At 48.5% G+C, this 22,326-nt stretch overlaps 1 protein-coding gene across 18 annotated transcripts in view; it reads left to right on the top strand.

Moving 5' to 3' along the window:
* LOC133156864 (cytosolic carboxypeptidase 4) overlaps positions 1–22,326 on the top strand; it is an 83,888-nt gene that overhangs the window by 1,642 nt on the left and 59,920 nt on the right. For 14 of the 18 annotated variants that reach the window (XM_061282924.1, XM_061282919.1, XM_061282920.1 and 11 more), the window contains exons 2-4: positions 1,059–1,122; positions 3,487–3,633; positions 19,206–19,337. In XM_061282924.1, coding sequence (XP_061138908.1) covers positions 1,059–1,122; positions 3,487–3,633; positions 19,206–19,337 — 343 coding nt within the window. Of the gene's footprint in view, positions 1–1,058; positions 1,123–3,486; positions 3,634–19,205; positions 19,338–22,326 lie in introns of those variants that run through there. The other 4 variants (XM_061282928.1, XM_061282934.1, XM_061282925.1 and 1 more) reach the window with 2 other exon arrangements.

Raw genomic sequence — 22,326 nt, 5'->3', positions numbered from 1 at the left:
CCGTAGGGGAGTAGTTCGAACAGATTGCGACCTGGGTGAGAAGGGTCTATAGCAGGGGTCTCAAACTCCAGTCCTCGGGGGCCGCATTCCTACACGTTTTCCAAGTTTCCCTCGTTAAACACACCTGATTCAATTATCAGGCTCCTGCAGAACGTGAGGATGAACTGATCATTTGAATTTGGTCCGATCGCGCAACCGGGCGCTCACTGTCGCATTGCTCTAAGAGCGTCTTTGTGTTTTAGGACGGCTTTACTGCTCCCACTTGCATTCTTTGGAGGGGTTACTACAATCCTCAAAGTAACGAAAATACAATAACAACGGAGTCAGTCCGCATCTGGGCCGCGCGGTCGGGTTTTCTCGGGTCCTCCCGGCTTATCTTGCGAGGTTCGACCTCCGAATTTTGTTCCGAAGCAAAAAAACCTCAATTTTTCTGTTCGAGAACCGGGACGTTCGAAAACCGAGGTTTGACTGTACTATGTAAATAGGTTAAAACAAACCTGAAGTGTTTCTACTTCATCAGACCTTGTCAGTTAATGCCACATTCATATACACCCGTGCAATGATGCTTTCATATTTGCCTGACTGCATCACATCATGTCACAACGTCACAATAAAACGTTTCATTTCACCTTATACGGAGACAATCAAGGCAGTAGATAAGAAAGCAATACAGTTGCATCGCTGGCAAATCATTAAAAAAAAACTTTAATCTTTGATAACTTTATAAATATGTGGACAATATTGAGCTCCTCATATTTTATTTCATTTTTATTACTTTCTAATAAGCATCCCGTAGATAACTGTTGAGGATATTTACTCGTGCTAAAACACTTAAAGTAATGCATTTGGTTTGTTCATTGTTTTTGTTATGTCCTTATCAGATACATTCTATTCACATCATGTAACTTGGTAATGCTTGATGTGCTGTTGTTTATGTTTTAATAAAAGCCTCACAGAGCCTTATCCAACGCTGCACTGGTGCAAATGTTTGTCAACATAAGCAGTATTTTAGACATAATATTTGGTGATCAGAATGGTGCTTTTGTTTACCTCTCCAGAATGCAGAGGATGCCGAGAGCACCCTAAATGTTCTCAATATCCTGGATGAACTCCTGTCTGCAGGTGAGCATTGAAATAAATAGAATGAATGAACACATTCAATCAATTGCATCACATTTCCTGCTGAATGGTAATGGTCTTTCACTTGTATAGCACCTACAAGGCACTTAAAAAGGTCCACACTGACTCCTCATTCACCTGCTGATGACACATCATCAGGAGCAAGTAGGGAGTCAGTCTCATGCGCAGAACACTTTGACATGGTCATACAAGTTTGAACCCACAACCTCCGAGTTGAGCGACACCTACTCTACCACTGAGCGATGCAGCCCCATAGTCATGTGAATCTCTGTATATCGTTGGCGCTGGGCAGAAAACTGTCTAAATTTGGTCAATTTTGTACTTGTTCATGAATCTTTACTATTGGTCATTCCACACGTTGGTATGTCATCTTTTATTACGTATTGAACAAACGTACTTGTATGTGTTAAATAGCTTGCACTCCATGCAATTATAATGGCTGAACAAGTGAGCATTTTGCCCTACGCTAGCTATAATTAATATCTAATATCTCCCCCTCACCTTTCACTAAAAACCTCAATTGCTCATAGAATTTTAATTTCTCAAGTTAAATTATTTGGGAAATTCACTGGGTCAACTTAACTAATAAAAATTGCTAAAATTGAAAAGGCAAATGTAATTTTCCTGATAACAAAAATACTTGCATTGAGATTGTGAGTGAAAAAAAATGGACCACCCCGGTAGGATGATGTCTTTAAAGTGATACTCACCCTCTTTACCAGACTCTTGCTCCGCAATTCCCTAATACTTGGGAGTGGCGCTCAAATGGGCCATTGCTTGTATGACCACATGCTTGCAAGTTGGGAAAGGTTTGGGCGTGGTCTGGCTAAATTACGACCTAAATAACCCTATTTTACAACAAGCTACAAACTATGCTAAGTAAAGTATCATCTTGGCTCCGACCTTTCTATGTGAAGTTTGCAAGTTCTTCCTGTGCTTGCCTGGGTTTTCTCCGGTACACTGCCTCTTGCCCAAAGACAGCTGAACAGTAGGCTCCAGCTCACCTATGGCGGAAAGCAGCATCGGAAATGGGTGGAGGGAACCCTAAAATGTGGTATTCTATATTACCGTACTTTCCGCACTATTAGGCGCACCTAAACACTTACATTTTACTAAAAAAAACACAGTGCGCCTTATAATGCAGAGCGCCTTATATATGGATCAATTGATGAATTTGTTGATCCATACTGGTTGTACACAGTGCTCTGCCAAAATGTTTCAGTACGTTTTAGTAGTAAATTACAAGGTCGCATCGCTTCCCAATATTACGGCAACTGTAGTCAGGGGGCGTCACCGAATAGCTGTTGTACCCGCGAGGCTATTTCATTTCAATATAGGCTGCTCCGTTAATGTTTCGAGTAAATTTATGGATTGATATGGAAGGGAAACATGGGTAAGCAGTACCAATGTGTTAGATCGAACTTTAGTGAGTTCCGATCATTTTATAGGAGATCGTTTGAGAAACGCGATTGTTTACACTTTGCTGAGGCTCATGGGAGATTGCGAGCTGAGGCTCATGGGAATTTGCGGATGGCTAATGCTATAACGATAGCTGCTATACGCGCCAGGCTATTTCATGTCAAAATAGGCTGCTCTGTTAATGTTTCGAGTAAATCTACAGATCGATATGGAAGGGAAACATAGGTAAGTGGTACCAATGCGTTAGATCGAACTTTAGTCAGTTCCGATCATTTTATAGGAGATCGTTTGAGAAACGCGATTGTTTACACTTTGCTGAGGCTCATGGGAGATTGCGAGCTGAGGCTCATGGGAAATTGCGGATGGCTAGTGCTATAACGATAGCTGCTATACGCGCCAGGCTATTTCATGTCAAAATAGGCTGCTCTGTTAATGTTTCGAGTAAATCTACGGATCGATATGGAAGGGAAACATAGGTAAGTAGTACCAATGCGTTAGATCGAACTTTAGTCAGTTCCGATCATTTTATAGGAGATCGTTTGAGAAACGTGATTGTTTACAGAGGGCTCGTTATTGGCTAGTGGATGCATACCGCAACCCTAGTCAACCTCAGTTTGTTGCAGTATATCTTCTATTTTATGCGCCTTATAATCCGGCGCGCCTTATATATAGACAAAGTCTTAAAATGGGCCGTTCATTGAAGGTGCGCCTTATAATCCGGTGCGCCTAATAGTGCATAAAATACGGTACTTATAAATTGCTTTTAAAGTATATGAAGCATCATAAGACAGGTAGAAAAAGATGACTTGTAGTGTGCAAGGTAAAAATAGGCACAAATACCAATGGGTGGTATTGCAAGTAAGGGTCATTGTTGTTTTATTCTTATATATGTAAAGTAATTTCCATAACCATCACACTTTGTTTCAGGTACTGATCATCGTATTCACTACATGATCAGTAAAGGTGGAAGTGAAGCCTTGCTCAGTGCACTGATGAAGAATGGCAGCAGGTCCAGTCCCGACTACACCATTCTGCTGCCTATACTATACCTGGTAGCCAAAGTAGGACAAAAAGGTAACAACATTCATATAAAAAACGAGTGAATCCTCCCACCACCGCCTTGATTTGCAGAGAATGTATTCAAAGCCTGACCGAATTAATGCCCCCCTAACAGTGAATAATAATTCAGACAACAAATATACATTAACCAAACACTTCTACCGTAAAAATATCCTAAAATATTACTGTACCCTTTAAAATACTGTTCTGTTATTACCTTACCAGGAAGCATTCAAAATACGATACATATACTTTAGGGGTGTAAATCGCGGGTTTTGTCACGATACGATATAATATCGATATAAAGAACTGCGATACGATATTTGCCGATATCTTAAAGCCTGCTGCGATTCATTCACGATATATTGCGATATAGTGCTCTACGATCGATTTTTTTCTTTTTAATAAAAAATATAGAACAATATCCTGATTTATAACAATTCATACGCAAAATCAACAAGGTACTGCAAACTCTTTATTTAGGAAATTACAAGAGTATTGTAGTATACAAATTGCTTACTTTAACACTGAACTTTGATGTCGTGTTTTTTCTTTAAATGTGCGGCGAGATTTGTGCTCCCTGAATATTTGATCACCGCATGGCAGGATTTACAAACTGCAGGTGTCTTGTCCGTTGACTCGTTGAGTCATTTTTTCTTTGGAATCCAAAGTGCTTCCAAAGAATGACTTGAAGCCTAAAGGGGAGGAAATTTCCTTGTCTTTTTGGACACTAGCCATAGCACCAGCCCAGGAGCCGCGTACTAGTTGTCGACTCCCCTTTCACGTGCCTGCTCTGCTCACAACCCAACAACGGCGCGCACTGCTCCCGGAAAGAGGAAGCAAGCAACAATGAACTGGATTTCAAAATAAAGTCGCGTCTAATGTCCGAGGTCAAACACGGCGATATAAATCGATGTTTACCTTTAGCATCGATGCCAATAAATCGTAGAGCATTATATCGATTAATCGATGTGTATCGATGTATCGTTACACCCCTAATATACGTGCATCAATGGTGATAATAATGCTGATTTTGTGTAGTGACAATTTTTTTGTGTGTGTGAATAATATTTTGAATGAATGTGTGAATAATTACCATTTTGACTGCGCAGCATAGCATGACTTTCTGAACATTGATAGTGTCAAAGTTCCTTGGGGGCCGGTGCTAGCGGGAAACTTAAATCATTTGGCTCGCGTACCAGTATGCACCAAATAACTAGGCTTTGATGTTTACTGGCCCAGTAGATGGGGGAACGCCCGCCCGCGTATTTACTCTCGGAAGCCATGTCAAAAAGCTCGGTACACACTCACAAGTGCGTGTACGTACTCGGTAGTAGGGACCCGGCGACTCTGCGCTCTATTTCTATCAGTGCCGAATTTTGAGTGTGGGCTGTGACGTCAGCATACTCGTAATTTGCGCGCTGAGCTTTCAGATACAGTTTTACGCTAAAGCCACCCACAAACCGTCCCCTGGAATCCTTGCATTAAAATGAGTGGCCCAAAGAAAAGAAAGGTGGACAATGAGTGCCGAATGTTTAAAAAAACAGGACAATTTGGCTCGACCGAAGTGTGTGATCAGTCGTTCAGCCACATGAACGTCAACAAAGCCCGTCACAGCTCTAGGTTAACGGAATGACACCTCGGCTCTATCCTAAGAATTACAAATTTGGCTTGACCTACGTGTGTGAGCAAGTTGTTCAGCCACATGAACGTCAACAAAACCTCGTCACAGATTTAGGTTAACGGACCAACACCTTGGCTCTATCCTAAGAATTACCACAACAAATTTTACTCCAGACTATGATACACTCGCATAAAAAGGGAGACTAACAACACTGTTCCCACTGAAAATGAAGGGAAGTTTCCCAAGTTTGTTGTAAAAAAAAAAAAGCATTTTGAAAATAATTTGTACAAATAGCAGGGATTGAAGCTAGCGACCATTCTCATTTTCAAACAATGAAGGTTGCTCAAGGACATGATGCACCACCTATTTGCGACTAATTTTAACTTTTAAAGTTCTAAAGGAGGCTCGGTGGCGCACTGGGTAGCACGTCCGCCTCACAGTTAGGAGGGTGCGGGTTCGATTCCACCTCCGGCCCTCCCTGTGTGGAGTTTGCATGTCCTCCCCGGGCCCGTGTGGGTTTTCTCCGGGCACTCCGGTTTCCGCCCACATCCCAAAAACATGCTTGGTAGGCCGATTGAAGACTCCAAATTGTCCCTAGGTATGAGTGCGAGTGCAAATGCTTGTTTGTCTCTGTGTGCCCTGCGATTGGCTGGCAACCGCTTCACGGTGTCCCCCGCCTACTGCCCGATGACGGCTGGGATAGGCTCCAGCACGCCCGCGACCCCCGTGGGGACTAAGCGGTTCAGAAAATGGATGGATGGAAGTTCTAAAGGCCGACATTAAAGAAGTGTTTCCCGTTTCATCACCTCTGTCACCAGGTGTTTGTGCGTTAAAGCTCTGCTCGGATTTTCAGATTCCCCTCACCGTGTTGCCGTTTTGATTACGTCATTTGGATGTATGCTTTCATCGATTCTTCAATATTATGTATTTGGTCAGAATGTTTGCCGTTTGATATGATTTCGCCTCATAAAACCTTTCATAAATCTGACCTGTCCTTCACTATCCAATTATTCCAACAAGATTGTAAAAAAAAAAGGCTGTGTATGTTCCAAAAAAGTAATTAAAAGAGATTAAGGAGATATTGCTTGCATAGCCCTACAAAGAAGACTTCAATCTATAAAAAACACTTTTTATCAGTCATTTAATTTATTTTAAATAAAATATTAACCTCTTTTCCATCCATCCATCCATTTTCTGTACCGCTTTGTCCCCACGGGGGTCGCGGGCGTGCTAGAGCCTATCCCAGCCGTCATAGGCGGGGGACACCCTGAACTGGTTGCCAGCCGATCACAGGGCACACAGAGACGAACAACCATCCGCACTCGCACTCACACCTAGGGGCAATTTGGAGTGCTCAATTGGCCTACCAAGCATGTTTTTAGGATGTGGGAGGAAACTGGAGTGCCTGGAGAAAACCCACGCGGACACGGGGAGAACATACAAACTCCACGCATGGAGGGCCTAAGGTGGAATCAAAGCCGCACCCTCCTAACTGTGAGGCGGACGTGCTACCCGGTGCACCACCGAGCCGCCCTAACCTCTTTTCATCATAAAGTATGATAATAATTAATAATAATAATTTAATTTATTTTAAATAAAATGTTATTAAAAATATTAACCCCTGTGAGTCATCACCTTATCGCGGTGGAGGGGTTTTCGTGTCATAATGATCCTTGGAGCCAAGTTGTCTGGGGCTTTAAAAAAGTCCTAGGTGATGGGCCAGACAAAGCACGGCTCACAAAACCCCTTATGATGAGTAATACAAATGGACTCGGTTTTCCCTTGTCTAGACGCGGGTCACCAGGCCCCCCCTCTTGAGCCAGGCCTGGAGTTGGGGCTCGAAGGCAAGAGTCTGGTGGCCGGGCCTTCACTTATGGGGCCCGGCCAGGCACAGCCCTAAAATGCAACGTGGGTCCCCCTTCCCATGGGCCCACCACCTGTGGGAGGGGCCAAAGGAGTCGGGTGCAAAGAGAGCTGGGCGGCGTCCAAAGGCGGAGACTTTGGCGGTCCGATCCCCGGGTACAGAAGCTGGCTCTTGGGAATGTCACCTCCCTGGCAGGAAAGGAGCCCAAGCTGGCGTGCGAGGCATAAAAGTTCCGACTAGACATAGTCGGAGTTGCCTCCACAAAGCTTGGGTTCTGGAGCACGTCCTCTTGGAGGGTCTGGACTCTCTTCCACTCTGGAGTTGCCCACGGTGAGAGGCGTCGAGCAGGTGTGGCTATACTCATTGCCCCCCGGCTGGGCGCCTTCATATTAAAGTTAAAAGTCCCAATGATCGTCGTCACACACACATGTGGGTGTGGTGAAATTTGTCCTCTGCATTTAACCCATCCACATGTGATTTTGATCCATCCCCTGGGGGAGAGGAGAGCAGTGAGTAGCAGCGGTGCCGCGCTCGGGAATCATTTGGTGATCTAACCCCCCAATTCCAACCCTTAATGCTGAGTCAATGGTTCCCATTTTTATAGTCTTTGGTATGACCCGGCCGGGGTTTGAATCCACAACCTTCCAGTCTCAGGGTGGACACTCTACAACTAGGCTACTGAGCTGGTCATTGGGGTTATATTAAAGATTAAAGATTAAAGTCCCAATGATCGTCACACACACACCTGGGTGTGGTGAAATTTGTCCTCTGCATTTAACCCATCCCCGTGTGATTTTAATCCATCCCGAGGGGGAGAGGGGAGCAGTGAGCAGCAGCGGTGCCGCGCTCGGGAATCAGTTATGTCGGCTGGATAGCTCAGTAGGATAGTCGCCAGACTATCAACCAGCGGGACCCGGGTTCGAGACCAGGTCAGGGCGGAGCCATACCATCATCCAGTGTGGGTCTGTGGGCAAGACCCTTGACGATATCGCCTACCTCATAAACATGATGAGAGATAACGAATCAAATGAGATGCCGGCTCAGACGTCGCCCGGACAAACAAGGTCTGCGTCAGGCGTTGGGGAACCAGAACGCCTAGATGTAAAGTGGGCTACTGGAACAAGGCGGAAATGGGCGAGATGTGAGAACCTAACACTGTTGGAGTGCTACTACTCCAGTGAACCAAGACAGAGAGGGTACATGAAGCGAATGTGGGAGGAATGGCAAGGGCGATATCCACACTCAACACTAACCGCTAAACAACTAGTAACTCAGTGCTCCAATATCCAGAAACGGCAATTGATATCACAACTTGAGATTGACGAGGTACAACACAGATGCCAAGTCACACAGGAACCCGAATACCAGGTCAGAGAGGAGTCAACATCAACTGCCCAAGTAATTGGGTACACAGCTCCAAGAGAATATGCAAGCCTGAACAAGTCAGCAACTGACCTGAAAAATAAGATCATGACTCGAATGAACAGCGGCCAACCCCGACGCCAACTACAAAGGCTAAGAGAAGCACCACCAGAAGATCTGGTTGAAAATCTGAATGCAGCACTGAGAGCAATCCCTACAACCACCATCACTGAAACCAATGAGTTGATATACACTTCAGCAACAGTGATCCTGGAGATGCTTGGTTACAAGAACAATATCAAGCATGAGATACAAAACCCACCATGGAAAACAAGGTTGGAGGCTAAGATCAAGACAGTGCGGAGAGACGTGAGCCAACTATCGGAGATCCAGAAAGGTGCAATGAAGAAACCAGCACCCAAGAAGTACAGCCAGATGAACGTACCTGAAGCACTGGAGACTGCCAAACAGAGGCTCCTAGCCCTGTCCAGCCGCCTAAAGAGATACACAAGAGAAAGTGAAGCCAGGCGAATAAACAGGCTCTTCACAACCCAACCAGGAAAAGTGTACTCTCAATGGCAGGGTAACAACAGCAGAGCAGACCCACCAAGACTGGAGACTGTGCAATACTGGAAGGACATATGGGAGAAGAACACATCACACAACAGGGAGGCACAATGGCTAGTCTCTCTAAGAGAAGACCACAGCAACCACCCTGAGCAGAACCCAGTTACCATCACTGTGACAGACATCCAAGAGAGAGTCTCAGGTATGAAGAACTGGACAGCACCCGGGCCAGATATGATCCATGCCTACTGGATTAAGAAGCTCACTGCACTCCATGAGCGCCTAGCAGAACAAATGAACCAGCTACTAAAAGTTGGAACTCACCCCGAATGGTTAACTGAAGGACGCACAATCCTGATCCTGAAGGATCCCACGAAGGGTACAGTCCCATCCAACTATCGGCCAATAACCTGTCTCCCTACAACATGGAAGATCATGTCAGGCATCATAGCGGCTAAGATAAGTGTGCACATGGCTCAATACATGAGCACAACACAGAAAGGCATAGGCAGTAATACCAGAGGAGCCAAACACCAGCTGCTGGTTGACGGAACAGTCGCCCGAGACTGCAAGACTCGACACACCAACCTGTGCACTGCCTGGATTGATTACAAGAAAGCCTACGACTCCATGCCACACTCATGGATCACTGAATGCTTGGAACTGTACAACATCAACAGGAACCTGAGAGCCTTCATTGCAAACTCGATGGGACTGTGGAAAACAACCCTTGAGGCCAATTACAAGCCAATTGCACAAGTCTCCATCAAATGTGGCATATACCAAGGAGATGCTCTGTCCCCACTGCTGTTCTGCATAGGTCTGAACCCCCTCAGCCAAATAATCAACAAGACTGGCTACGGATACCGACTCAAAAATGGGGCCACCATCAGTCACCTCCTATGGATGACATAAAGTTGTATGCCAAGAGCGAGCGAGACATCGATTCACTGATCCACACAACCAGGATCTACAGCACAGAATGTCATTCGGACTAGAGAAGTGCGGTCGCATGGTGACAAAGAGAGGGAAGGTAGTCCATACAGATGGGGTCTCACTCCCAGAAGGAACAATAACAGACATTGAGGACAGCTACAAGTACCTTGGTATCCAACAAGCAAATGGCAACCTCGATGAAGCCACAAGGAGAGGAGCCACAGCCAAATACCTACAACGAGTAAGGCAAGTCCTCAGAAGTCAGCTAAATGGCAAGAACAAGATCCGGGCAATAAACAGCTACGCCCTGCCAGTCATCAGATACCCTGCAGGAATAATAAGATGGCCAAAGGAAGAGACTCAGACCACAGATGTCAAGACACGGAAGCTCCTAACCATGCACGGAGGGTTCCACCCTAAGTCCAGCACCCTGAGACTGTACACTAGCCGCAAAGAAGGAGGCCGAGGACTACTGAGTGTGAGAGCCACTGTTCGGGATGAAACAGCCAAGATCCATGAGTACATCAAGGAAAAGGCCCGAACGGATGTCGTGCTCAGTGAATGTCTCAGACAATGGCAAACAGAGGAGGAGTGGCTAGAGACACCATCATGGGAGGACAAACCCCTACATGGGATGTACCATCGACAGATAAGTGAAGTGGCTGACATCAAGAAATCCTACCAATGGCTGGAAAAAGCTGGACTGAAGGACAGCACAGAGGCACTCATCATGGCTGCACAGGAACAGGCTCTGAACACCAGAGCAATAGAGGTCAAGATCTACCACACCAGACAAGACCCAAGGTGCAGGCTGTGCAAAGAGGCCCCTGAGACAGTCCAGCACATAACAGCAGGGTGTAAGATGCTAGCAGGGAAAGCATACATGGAACGTCATAACCAAGTGGCTGGCATAGTGTACAGGAACATCTGTGCAGAGTATGGACTGGAAGCCCCAAGTTCAAAGTGGGAAGCACCCCCTAAGGTGACAGAGAATGGGCGAGCCAAGATCCTGTGGGACTTCCAGATCCAGACTGACAAGAAGGTGATGGCGAACCAACCGGACATTGTGGTGGTGGATAAACAACAGAAGAAGGCTGTGATAGTGGATGTAGCAATACCAAGCGATGGCAACATCAGGAAAAAAGAACTTGAGAAGCTAGAGAAATACCAGGGCCTCAAAGAAGAGCTTGAGAAGGCCTGGAAAGTGAAGGCCTCGGTGGTGCCCGTGGTCATTGGGGCACTTGGGGCAGTGACCCCCAAACTGGAGGAGTGGCTACAGCAGATTCCAGGAACAACATCAGACATCTCAGTCCAGAAGAGTGCAGTGCTAGGAACAGCCAAAATACTGCGCAGAACCCTCAAGCTCCCAGGCCTCTGGTAGAGGACCCGAGCTTGGAGTGGGAGACCACCCGCGGAGGGTGAGAGGGGAATTTTTTTATATATATATATTGGGGTTCACCCCAGTGAACGAGAGGGTACCATCCCTCCGCCTTCGGGTGGGGGGGACGTCCTGACTGTTATTTGTGTCTATGCAACAAACGGCAGAACGCCCTGTCAGAAAGAGCTTCAACTCTCACCTCGGGTAGAGCTTTTCCCATGCACAGGAGGAGGCGGGGGACATTGAGTCCGAGTTGACCATGTTCCGTGCCTTCATTGTGGAGAGAACCGACCGGAGCTGTGGCCGTAAGGTGGTCATGGCAGCAACCCCTGAACCGATTCTGTTCAGAACTTTTATGGACAGAATTCCTAGGCGCAGCCAAGGCGTTGAAGGTGTCCAGTTTGGTGACCTCGGCATTGCATCTCTGCTCTTTCCAGATGATGTGGTGCTGTTGACTTCTTCAAGCGGTCATCTCCACCTCTCATTGGAGCGGTTCGCAGCCGAGTATGAAGCAGTCGGGATGAAAGTTAGCACCTCCAAATCAGAGACCATGGTCCTCAGTCGGAAAAGGGTGGAATGCCCTCTTCGGATAGGGGATGAGATCCTGCCCCAAGTGGAGGGGTTCAAGTATCTTGGGGTCTTGTTCATGAGCGAGGGCAGGATGGAGCGTGAGATCGACAGGTGGATCGGTCTAGCGTCTGCTGTAATGCGGACTCTGTACCGGTCCATCGTAGTGAAGAGAGAGCTGAGCCAAAAGGCAAGGCTCTCAGTTTATTGGTCGATCTACGTTGCTGCCCACATCTATGGTCAAGAGCGATGGGTCGTGACAGAAAGGACAAGATTCCGGATACAAGCGGACGAAATGAGCTTCCTCCGCAGGGTGTTCGGGCTCTTCCTTAGAGATAGGGTAAGAAGCTCGGTAATCTGGGAGGGACTCGGAGTTGAGCTGCTGCTCCTCTACGTTGAGAGGAGCCAGGTGAGGTGGCTCGGGCATCTCATCAGGATGCCTTCTGGATGCCTTCCCAAGGAGGTGTTCCGGACATGTCCCACTGGCAGGAGACCCGGGGGACGACCCAGGACACGCTGGAGAGACTATGTTTCTCGGCTGGGCTGGGAAACGCCTTGGGATCCCCCAGGATGAGCTGGACGAAGTGGCTGGGGAGAGGGAAGTCTGGGCTTCCCTACTAAAGCTGCTGCCCCTCCGACCCGACCCAGGATATGCGGAAGAAGATGGATGGATAAAATATTAACATTTATACTATGTACATACTATACTATATATGAAGAGAAAATTCACCAATGGCCAGGAATGACCCTCGCAGGTGTATACATAGATTCAATATGCACCACTATTTTGCCTGACTATACATGAAGCAACACGATCAAAGGATTTTACAAGACACAATATTTGGGTTTGAAAAGACGTAACTCAGCTTATTTTCTTATCGGGCTTCTAAAAACCTGATTAAAAGCATGTTAAAGTTTTTGCATGTTTTTTTAAAACCCAAATCCATCCATCCATCCATCTTCTTCCGCTTACCCGGTCGGGTCGCGGGGGCAGCAGACCCATAGCTCGTGACCATAGGTGAGGGTAGGAGCGTAAATCGACCGGTAAATTGAGAGCTTTTCTTTTGGCTCAGCTCTCTCTTTACCACGACGGACCGGTACAAAGTCCGCATTACTGCCGACGCTGCACCGATCCGCCTGTCGATCCCGCGCTCCATCCTCCCCTCACTCGTGAACAAGACCCCAAGATACTTAAACTCCTCCACTTGGGGCAGGGTCTCATCCCCGATCCGGAGAGGGCATTCCACCCTTTTCCGACCAAGGACCATGGACTCGGATTTGGAGGTGCTGACCCCCATCCCGACCGCTTCATACTCGGCTGCAAACCACTCCAGTGAGAGCTGGAGATCACGGCCTGAAGAAGCCAACAGCACCACGTCGTCTGCAAAAAGCAGAGACGCGATGCTGAGGTGCCCAAACCGGACACCCTCAACGCCTCGGCTGCGCCTAGAAATTCTGTCTATAAAAACTATGAACAGAATCGGTGACAAAGGGCAGCCTTGGCGGAGTCCAACCCTCACTGAGAACGAATCCGACTTACTGCCGGAAATGCGGACCAAACTCTGGCATCGGTTATACAGGGACCGAACCGCCCTTATCAGTTGGCTCGGCACCCCGTACTCCCGAAGTACTCTCCACAGAACCACCCGAGGGACACGGTCGAACTACTTCTCCAAGTCCACAAAACACATGTGGACTGGTTGGGCGAACTCCCATGCACCCTTGAGGATCCTGCCGAGGGTGTAGAGCTGGTCCACTGTTCCACGGCCAGGACGAAAGCCACACTGCTCCTCCTGAATCCGAGGTTCGACCTCCTAACGGACCCTCCTCTCCAGCACCCCTGAATAGAGCTTACCCGGGAGGCTGAGGAGTGTGATTCCCCTGTAATTGGAACCTTCTTAAAGAGGGTAACCACCAGGCCAGTCTGCCAATCCAGAGGCACTGTCCCCGATGTCCACGCAATGTTGTAGAGGCGTGTCAGCCATGACAGCCTCACAACATCCAGAGCCTTTAAGAACTCCAGGCGGATCTCATCCATCCCCAGGGCCTTGCCACCAAGGAGTTTTTTAACTACCTCAGTGACTTCGACCCCAGAGATTGGAGTCCCCCACAGAGTCTCCAGGCCCTGCTGCCACAATGGAAGATTCAAGATTCAAGAGTTTTTATTCGCCATGTTTAAGCGTGCCAAACAAGGAATTTGACTTCGGTAAATCACACCCTCTGTTCAACATTTAGGTGACTAACAACACAGGACATGTGAAAAATGTCAAATATAGCAAAAAGGCGTGTAGGTGAAATTGAGGAGATCTTCAAAGTATTCTCCCCACCGACCCACGACGTCCTGAGTCGAGGTCAGCCGCACACCATCCCCACTGTAAACAGTGTTGACGTTGCACTGCTTCCCCCTCCTGAGACGCCGGATGGTGGACCAGAATTTCCTCGAACCCGTCCGGATGTTATTCTCCATGGCATCGCCAAACTCCTCCCACGCCCGGGTTTTTGCCTCAGCAACCGCCGAAGCCGCGTTCCGCTTGGCCATCCGGTACCGGTCAGCTGCCTCCGGAGTCCCGCAGGCCAAAACGGCCCGATAGTACTCCTTCTTCAGCTTGACGGCATCCCTTACCGCCGGTGTCCACCAGCGAGTTTGGGGATTGCCGCCACGACAGGCACCAACGACCTTACGGCCACAGCTCCGGTCGGCCGCCTCAACAATGGAGGTGCGGAACATGGTCCACTCGTACTCAATGTCCCTCGCCTCCCCCGGGACGTGGAAAAAGCTCTGCCGGAGGTGGGAGTTGAAGCTCTTCCTGACAGGGGATTCTGCCAGACGTTCCCAGCTGGCCATCACAGAGCGTTTGGGTCTGCCAGGTCGAACCGGCATCTTCCTCCACCATCAGAGCCAACCCACCACCAGGTGGTGATCAGTTTACAGCTCCACCCCTCTTTTCGCCCGAGTGTCCAAAACGTGCAGCCGCAAATCCGATGACACGACTACAAAGTCGATCATCGAATTGCAGCCTAGGGTGTCCTTGTGCCAAATGCACACATGGACACCCTTATGTTTGAACATGGTGTTCATTATAGAAAATCCGTGTCGACCACAGAAGTCCAATAATAGAACACCGCTCGGGTTCACATCGGGGGGGCTGTTCCTCCCAATCACGCCCTTCCAAGTCTTACTGTCATTGCCCACGTGAGCATTGAAGTCACCCAGTAGAACAATGGAGTCCCCAGAAGGAGCGCTCTCCAGCACTTTCTTCAGGGACCCCAAGAAGGGTGGGTACTCTGAGCTGTTGTTTTATTTACGAGACGAGGGTGAAAGATATTTTAGTTTGAAAAGTGAGCATATTCTCTGTTACAGTTTTTGAAAACTGAGGTTTGACTCAAGTGTTTTTGGTCGTGTAACTTATTTATTAGGCTTACACTATATTAGGCGAGGATGAAAGATATCTTATTTTGAAAAGTGAGCAGATTCTCTGTTACATTTGTCTATTACTGACGTGTGACACTAATATCTAATTTACAAGCTAGCAAAATTAGTAAATAGATGTATTTGGAAAGTTCTTTGCAATGAAAAAATAAGACCCAGTTAGAATTCAAGACAAAAACCTATGCCAAAAAAAAGAAAGAAAGGTGCATTTCACAGACAATTCCAGACCACTCACTTGAAATATGGATTCACGACGACAGGTGAATATTACCATGAGTCGTCACCTTATCGTGGTGGAGGGGTTTGCGTGGCCCTATGATCCTAGGAGCCATGTTGTCTGGGGCTTCATGCTCCTGGTAGGGTCACCCATGGCAAACGGGTCCTAGGTGAGGGGCCAGACAAAGCACGGCTCAAAAAGCCCCTTATGATGATGAATATATATGGAAACAGATTTCCCTCGCCCGGACGCGGGTCACCGGGGCCCCCCTCTGGAGCCAGGCCTGGAGGCGGGGCTCGAAGGCGAGCGTCTGGTGGCCGGGCCTTCGCCCATGGGGCACAGCCCAAAAATAAAATGTGGGTCCCCCTTCCCACGGACTCACCACCTGTAGGAGGGGCCAAAGGGGTCAGGTGCAGTGCGAGCTGGGCGGCGGCCAAAGGCAGGGACCTTGGCGGTCTGATCCCCGGCTGCAGAAGCTGGCTCTTGGGACATGGAATGTCACCTCTGGCTGGAAAGGAGCCCGAGCCGGTGTGCGAGGCAGAAAAGTTTCGACTAGATATAGTCGGACTTGCCTCCACGCACAGTTTGGGTTCCGGTTCAAGCCCTCTCGAGAGGGGCTGGACTCTCTTCCACTCTGGAGTTGCCCACGGTGAGAGGCGTCGAGCAGGTGTGGGTATACTTATTGCCCCCCGGCTGGGCGCCTGCACATTGGGGTTCACCCCGGTGAACGAGAGGGTAGCCTCCCTCCGCCTCCGGGTGGGGGGACGGGTCCTGACTGTTGTTTGTGTCTATGCACCAAACGGCAGCTCAGAGTACCCACCCTTCTTGGAGTCCCTGGAGGAAGTGCTGGAGAGCGCTCCTTCTGGGGACTCCATCGTTCTACTGGGTGACTTCAATGCTCACATGGCCAACGACAGTGAGACCTGGAATGGCGTGATTGGGAGGAACGGCCCCCCCGATGTGAACCCGAGCGGTGTTCTATTGTTGGACTTCTGTGCTCGACACGGATTTTCTATAATGAACGCCATGTTCAAACATAAGGGTGTCCATGTGTGCACTTGGCACCAGGACACCCTAGGCCGCAGTTCGATGATCGACTTTGTAGTCGTGTCATCGGATTTGCGGCCGCATGTTTTGGACACTCGGGCGAAGAGAGGGGCGGAGCTGTCAACTGATCACCACCTGGTGGTGGGTTGGCTCCGATGGTGGGGGAAGATGCCGGTCCGACCTGGCAGACCCAAACGCTCTGTGAGGGTCTGCTGGGAACGTCTGGTGGAATCCCCTGTCAGGAAGAGCTTCAACTCCCACCTCCGGCAGAGCTATTCACACGTCCCGGGGGAGGCGGGGGACATTGAGTCCGAGTGGACCTTGTTCCGCGCCTCCATTGTTGAGGCGGCCGACCGGAGCTGTGGCCGTAAGGTCATTGGTGCCTGTCGTGGCGGCAATCCCCGAACCCGCTGGTGGACACCGGCGGTAAGGGATGCCGTCAAGCTGAAGAAGGAGTCCTATCGGGCCGTTTTGGCGTGTGGGACTCCGGAGGCAGCTGACAGGTACCAGATGGCCAAGCGGAACGCGGCTTCGGCGGTTGCTGAGGCAAAAACCCGGACATCGGAGGAGTTTGGCGAGGCCATGGAGAATGACTTCCGGACGGCTTCGAGGAAATTCTGGTCCACCATCCGGCGTCTCAGGAGGGGGAAGCAGTGCAACGTCAACACTGTTTACAGTAGAGATGGCGTGCTGCTGACCTCGACTCGGGACGTCGTGTGTCGGTGGGGAGAATACTTCGAAGACCTCCTCAATTCCACCGACACGCCTTCCATTGTGGAAGCGGGGCCTGGGGACTCTGGCGGACTCTCCAATCTCTGGGGTCGAAGTCACCAAGGTAGTTAAAAAACTCCTCGGTGGCAGGGCCCCGGGGGTGGATGAGATCCGCCCGGATTTCTTAAGGGCTCTGGATGTTGTGGGGCTGTCATGGCTGACACGTCTCTACAACATCGCGTGGACATCGGGGACAGTGGATTGGCAGACTGGGGTGGTGGTTCCCCTCTTTAAGAAGGGGGACCGGAGGGTGTGTTCCAATTACAGGGGAATTACACTCCTCAGCCTCCCTGGTAAGGTCTATTCAGGGGTGCTGGAGAGGAGGGTCCGTCGGGAGGTCGAACCTCGGATTCAGGAGGAACAGTGTGGCTTTCGTCCTGGCCGTGGAACAGTGGACCAGCTCTTCACCCTCAGCAGGATCCTCGAGGGTGCATGGGAGTTCGCTCAACCAGTCCACATGGTTTTGTGGACTTGGAGAAGGCATTTGACCGTGTCCATCAGGAAGTTCTGTGGAGGGTGCTTTAGGAGTACAGGGTGCTGAGCCAACTGATAAAGGTGGTTCGGTCCCTGTATCATTGTCCCCATTTCCGGCAGTAAGTCGGATTCGTTCCCAGTGAGGGTTGGACTCCGCCAAGGCTGCCCTTTATCACCGATTCTGTTCATAGTTTTTATGGACAGAATTTCTAGGCGCAGCCGAGGCGTTGAGGGTGTCCGGTTTGGGGACCTCAGCATCGCGTCTCTGCTTTTTGCAGACGACGTGGTGCTGTTGGCTTCTTCAGGCCGTGATCTCCAGCTCTCACTGGAGCGGTTCGCAGCCGAGTGTGAAGCGGTCGGGATGAGGGTCAGCACCTCCAAATCCGAGTCCATGGTCCTCGATCGGAAAAGGGTGGAATGCCCTCTCCGGATCGGGGATGAGATCCTGCCCCAAGTGGAGGAGTTTAAGTATCTTGGGGTCTTGTTCACGAGTGACGGGAGGATGGAGCGCGGGATCGACAGGCGGATCGGTGCAGCGTCGGCAGTAATGCGGACTTTGTACCGGTCCGTCGTGATAAAGAGAGAGCTGAGCCAAAAGGCAAAGCTCTCAATTTACCGGTCGATTTACGCTCCTACCCTCACCTATGGTCACGAGCTATGGGTCGTGACCGAAAGAACGAGATCCCGGATACAAGCGGCCGAAATGAGTTTTCTCCGCAGGATGTCCGGGCTCTCCCTTAGAGATAGGGTGAGAAGTTCGGTCATCCGGGAGAGACTCGGAGTAGAGTCGCTGCTCCTCCACGTTGAGAGGAGCCAGATGAGGTGGCTCGGGCATCTCATCAGGATGCCTCCTGGACGCCTCCCTGGGGAGGTGTTCCGGGCATGTCCCACCGGTAGGAGACCCCGGGGACGACCCAGGACCCGCTGGAGAGACTATGTCTCTCAGCTGGCCTGGGAACGCCTTGGGATCCCCCGGGATGAGCTAGATGAAGTGGCTGGGGAGAGGGAAGTCTGGGAGTCCCTCCTGAAGCTGCTGCCCCCGCGACCCGACCCCGGATAAGCGGAAGAAGATGGATGGATGGATGGATGGATGGATGGATGGATGGATGGATGGATGGATGGATGGATGGATGGATGGATGGATGGATGGATGGATGGATGGATGGATGGATGAAGGTGAATATTACGCACGAATCCCAATTTGCGGCTCTCCAATGAGTCCTTCAAAACTGGGCTACAATAAACAAAAAAATCTCCAAATGTATTCCCATTTGTGATGTAAAGGTTCAGCAGTTTTTGCAACACAAAAACTGCTTACTTTTAAATCCATTACATATGTGTATTTTTCAGACTGTCATATAGGTAAAAAAGCTGAGGAGGCTGGAGCTGTGCTACTGACTCTAAACCTACTCAAAAACAACATTCAACATGCCGGGAGGGCTGAAGCATACCTCAACGTCATCCAAGTTTTTGCTGGATCAGGTAAAACTTAGGTTATTCCAAAGTATTTGGAATAAGCTTAAATAAAAATTTTAACATTGATATTTTTAATTCACTGAAACAGTACACAATAGAACTGCTGAGGTAACATTTCAAAAGTTTTGGATTTTCTTAATAGACTCATTGTACATATCAGCGGGACATCTGGCAAAACGTGACAACCATGTAGTCATAGTATGCGCCTTAAAGGTACAGATTTGCTTTTATTCTGAGGATGGCATGGGTGGCTATGAGCATTATGTTCCAATGTGGTATGTTCCAATGTGTTATCTACATTCAACAATTTCAACAGTGGCGAGTGCGTATACATAAAACATAAAATGTTAACTGTCACAACACTCAACAAAGTCTGCAATCTTCACTTCACACTGAGACAAATTATTCATGCATAAACACTCAAGGAACGAGAGACCACAGAAAGGTTTTGTCCCGGCATTGTTCTCGTGCAAACATATTGCTAAGAGGGCCATAATTGGTGAGGCAAAAATGTGTGGGCGCCTACATTCAGCTTCCAGTAGCTTTGATTTTTCACAATCTTTCTTCTAGCCACCTTGTCAAAGTTTGCATATTTCATCTGGTAGTGTCTCTTGACATTAAATTGATATTAAATCTCTTAGCACACTTCTTTTGGTCATTTAGATTGACCTGTAAATCAAGATATTCACCTTCTGGCTCAGCTCCTTCCTCATCACCTCGGATTGATACAGGGTTCGCATTACTGCAGATCTGCTGCGCGATCTTCCACTCACAAAATAACCTCAAGATATTTTAACTCCTCCATATGGGACAGGATCTCATCCCTGACCCGTAGAGGGCATTCCACCCATTTCCGACTGAGCAGCGTGGTTTCAGATTTGGAGGTGCTTATTTTCATCCCAACTGCTTAACACTCTGTTGCGATCCATTCCATTGAAAATTGAAGATTGGTGCTTGAAGAAGTCAATGGTACCATATTATCTGTGAAAATCTGATGTGTAATACTGATACCACAACCCAGACAACCTCAACGCCTCATCTTCACCGAGAAATTCGGTCCAGAAATGTTGTGAACATAATTTGTGACAAGGAGCAGCCAACCCTCAATGGAAACAAATCTTACTTACTGCCACCAATGCGGATCAAACTATGCCACAGGTGGTACAGGAATGGAACAGACCGTATTAGGGCATCCGATTTGGAACCCCTGGCAAGATCCGTCAGGGTACACGGACGAATGCCTTCTCTAGGTCCACAAAACACATGTTGACTGGTTGGGCAAACGCCCATACACACTTGAGGGCCCTGTCGAGGGTGTAGAGCTGGTCCATTGTTCTATGGCCAGGAAAAATACTGTTAGAGTGGTGCTCACTCTAACTTATTTTGCAAGAACCACAAGGGAGACAATTAAGTCATTTTGGGCACCTGCAGGCGGAGAGTCCATTCGTCACTGTGCGTACAGCAATGATCGAATGACGTCTGACTCTCGCCTCCCGCAAGAGCATTTTTATTAAGAGAAACAAGGCTCAGTGGCCTAGTGGTTAGAGTGTCCGCCCTGAGACTGGAAGGTTGTGGGTTCAAACCCCGGCCGGGTCATACCAAAGACTGTAAAAATGGGACCCATTGCCTCCCTGCTTGGCACTCAGCATTAAGGGTTGGAATTGGGGGTTAGAAGGAGTGGAGCTCTTTACAAGCCCGAGGCTTCGTCTCCCTCCTTGCACAGTTATTGATATAATAATATGTGCTAAACAATAAACTAAACTAAAGGTGGGGGTGAGAGTGGACTGGATGGAGAGAAAGCCCTTGACCTCTAGTCAAAACATAGCAGGGGATGTTTTACGACATTGTGTAGGATGGGACAAGCTAGGTTATTTATTACTGGTTACACACCAACATAAGCATAAAACTAATCTAGCGAGGTTATTTATTACTGGTTACATACATTCCAACATAATCATACGATCAAGATAGTTTGAAAACCCTGACAAAAACCATCCTGCTTCTCCTGAATCTGAGACCCTCCTCCTCAGCACCCTTGAATAGACCTTACCCGGGAGGGTGAAGAGAGTAATTCCTGTGCTGGTGGAATACACCCTCACTTTCTTAAAAAGAGGGACCACCACCCTGGACTGCCAATCCAGAGGCACTGTCCCCACATTGTTGTAGAGACATGTCAACCATGACAGCTTCACAACATACAGAGGCTTTAGGACATTGCTATTCAAGTAGCAGCCCGCAGGCCACGTGAAGGCCAGAATCAACACCTGAATGGCCCAGCTTGTGGTCCAGCCTGCCTGAATTGAATTTCATCCGAGAGATGTAGAGGGTATCTGCATTTGATTTTAAACATTCCTGCAGTGTTTGATACAGCAACCCTCGTGTAGCCTACCCACATTGCTGACGGTGTTGTTTTGAATCGTGGCTAGTGGTGCTAAAAACAGGAGTTTGTGGCAAGATACTGGGGAAAAAAAACATGTCATTTCATTTTTTAAACATAAAAGTGACAATGAAAAGCGCTGAGTAATTAATGTAACTACGGTAATTTCCGGACTATAAGCCGCTACTTTTTGCTCAAGTTTTGAACCCTGTGGCTGGTAGTCCGGTGCGGCGTGTCTATGGATTTTTTCGTGATTTTTGTGATGACTTGATCACTTTCCTACACTCATAAAAAGGCTGTGGACTGCAGTTGTGCAGCACGACTTTGCTGGGCGGGGGGATATGTGACATGGTCACTGGGAAGAAGAGTGGTGTGTTGATCACATGTCCATCCAAATAGTGCCGTATAATTCACAATAAGAAGAGACAGAACAAGATCAAGATGGACATTACTGAAGAAAGGAAGCTTTTATACACAAACCTTCATTATAGGGGGCAAAAGAAATACATATGATTCCACTTTTAAGTTAAAGGCAGTCGATTTGGCTCTTAATGTAGGGACTAGAGCAGGGGTGGGCAAACTACGGCCCGCGGGCCACATCCGGCCCACGGGACAGTT

The sequence above is a fragment of the Syngnathus typhle genome, linkage group LG7 (assembly GCF_033458585.1).
Source record: "Syngnathus typhle isolate RoL2023-S1 ecotype Sweden linkage group LG7, RoL_Styp_1.0, whole genome shotgun sequence".
NCBI classification, from domain to species: Eukaryota; Metazoa; Chordata; class Actinopteri; order Syngnathiformes; family Syngnathidae; genus Syngnathus; species Syngnathus typhle.
This window is presented reverse-complemented; position numbering and strand designations above follow the sequence as displayed.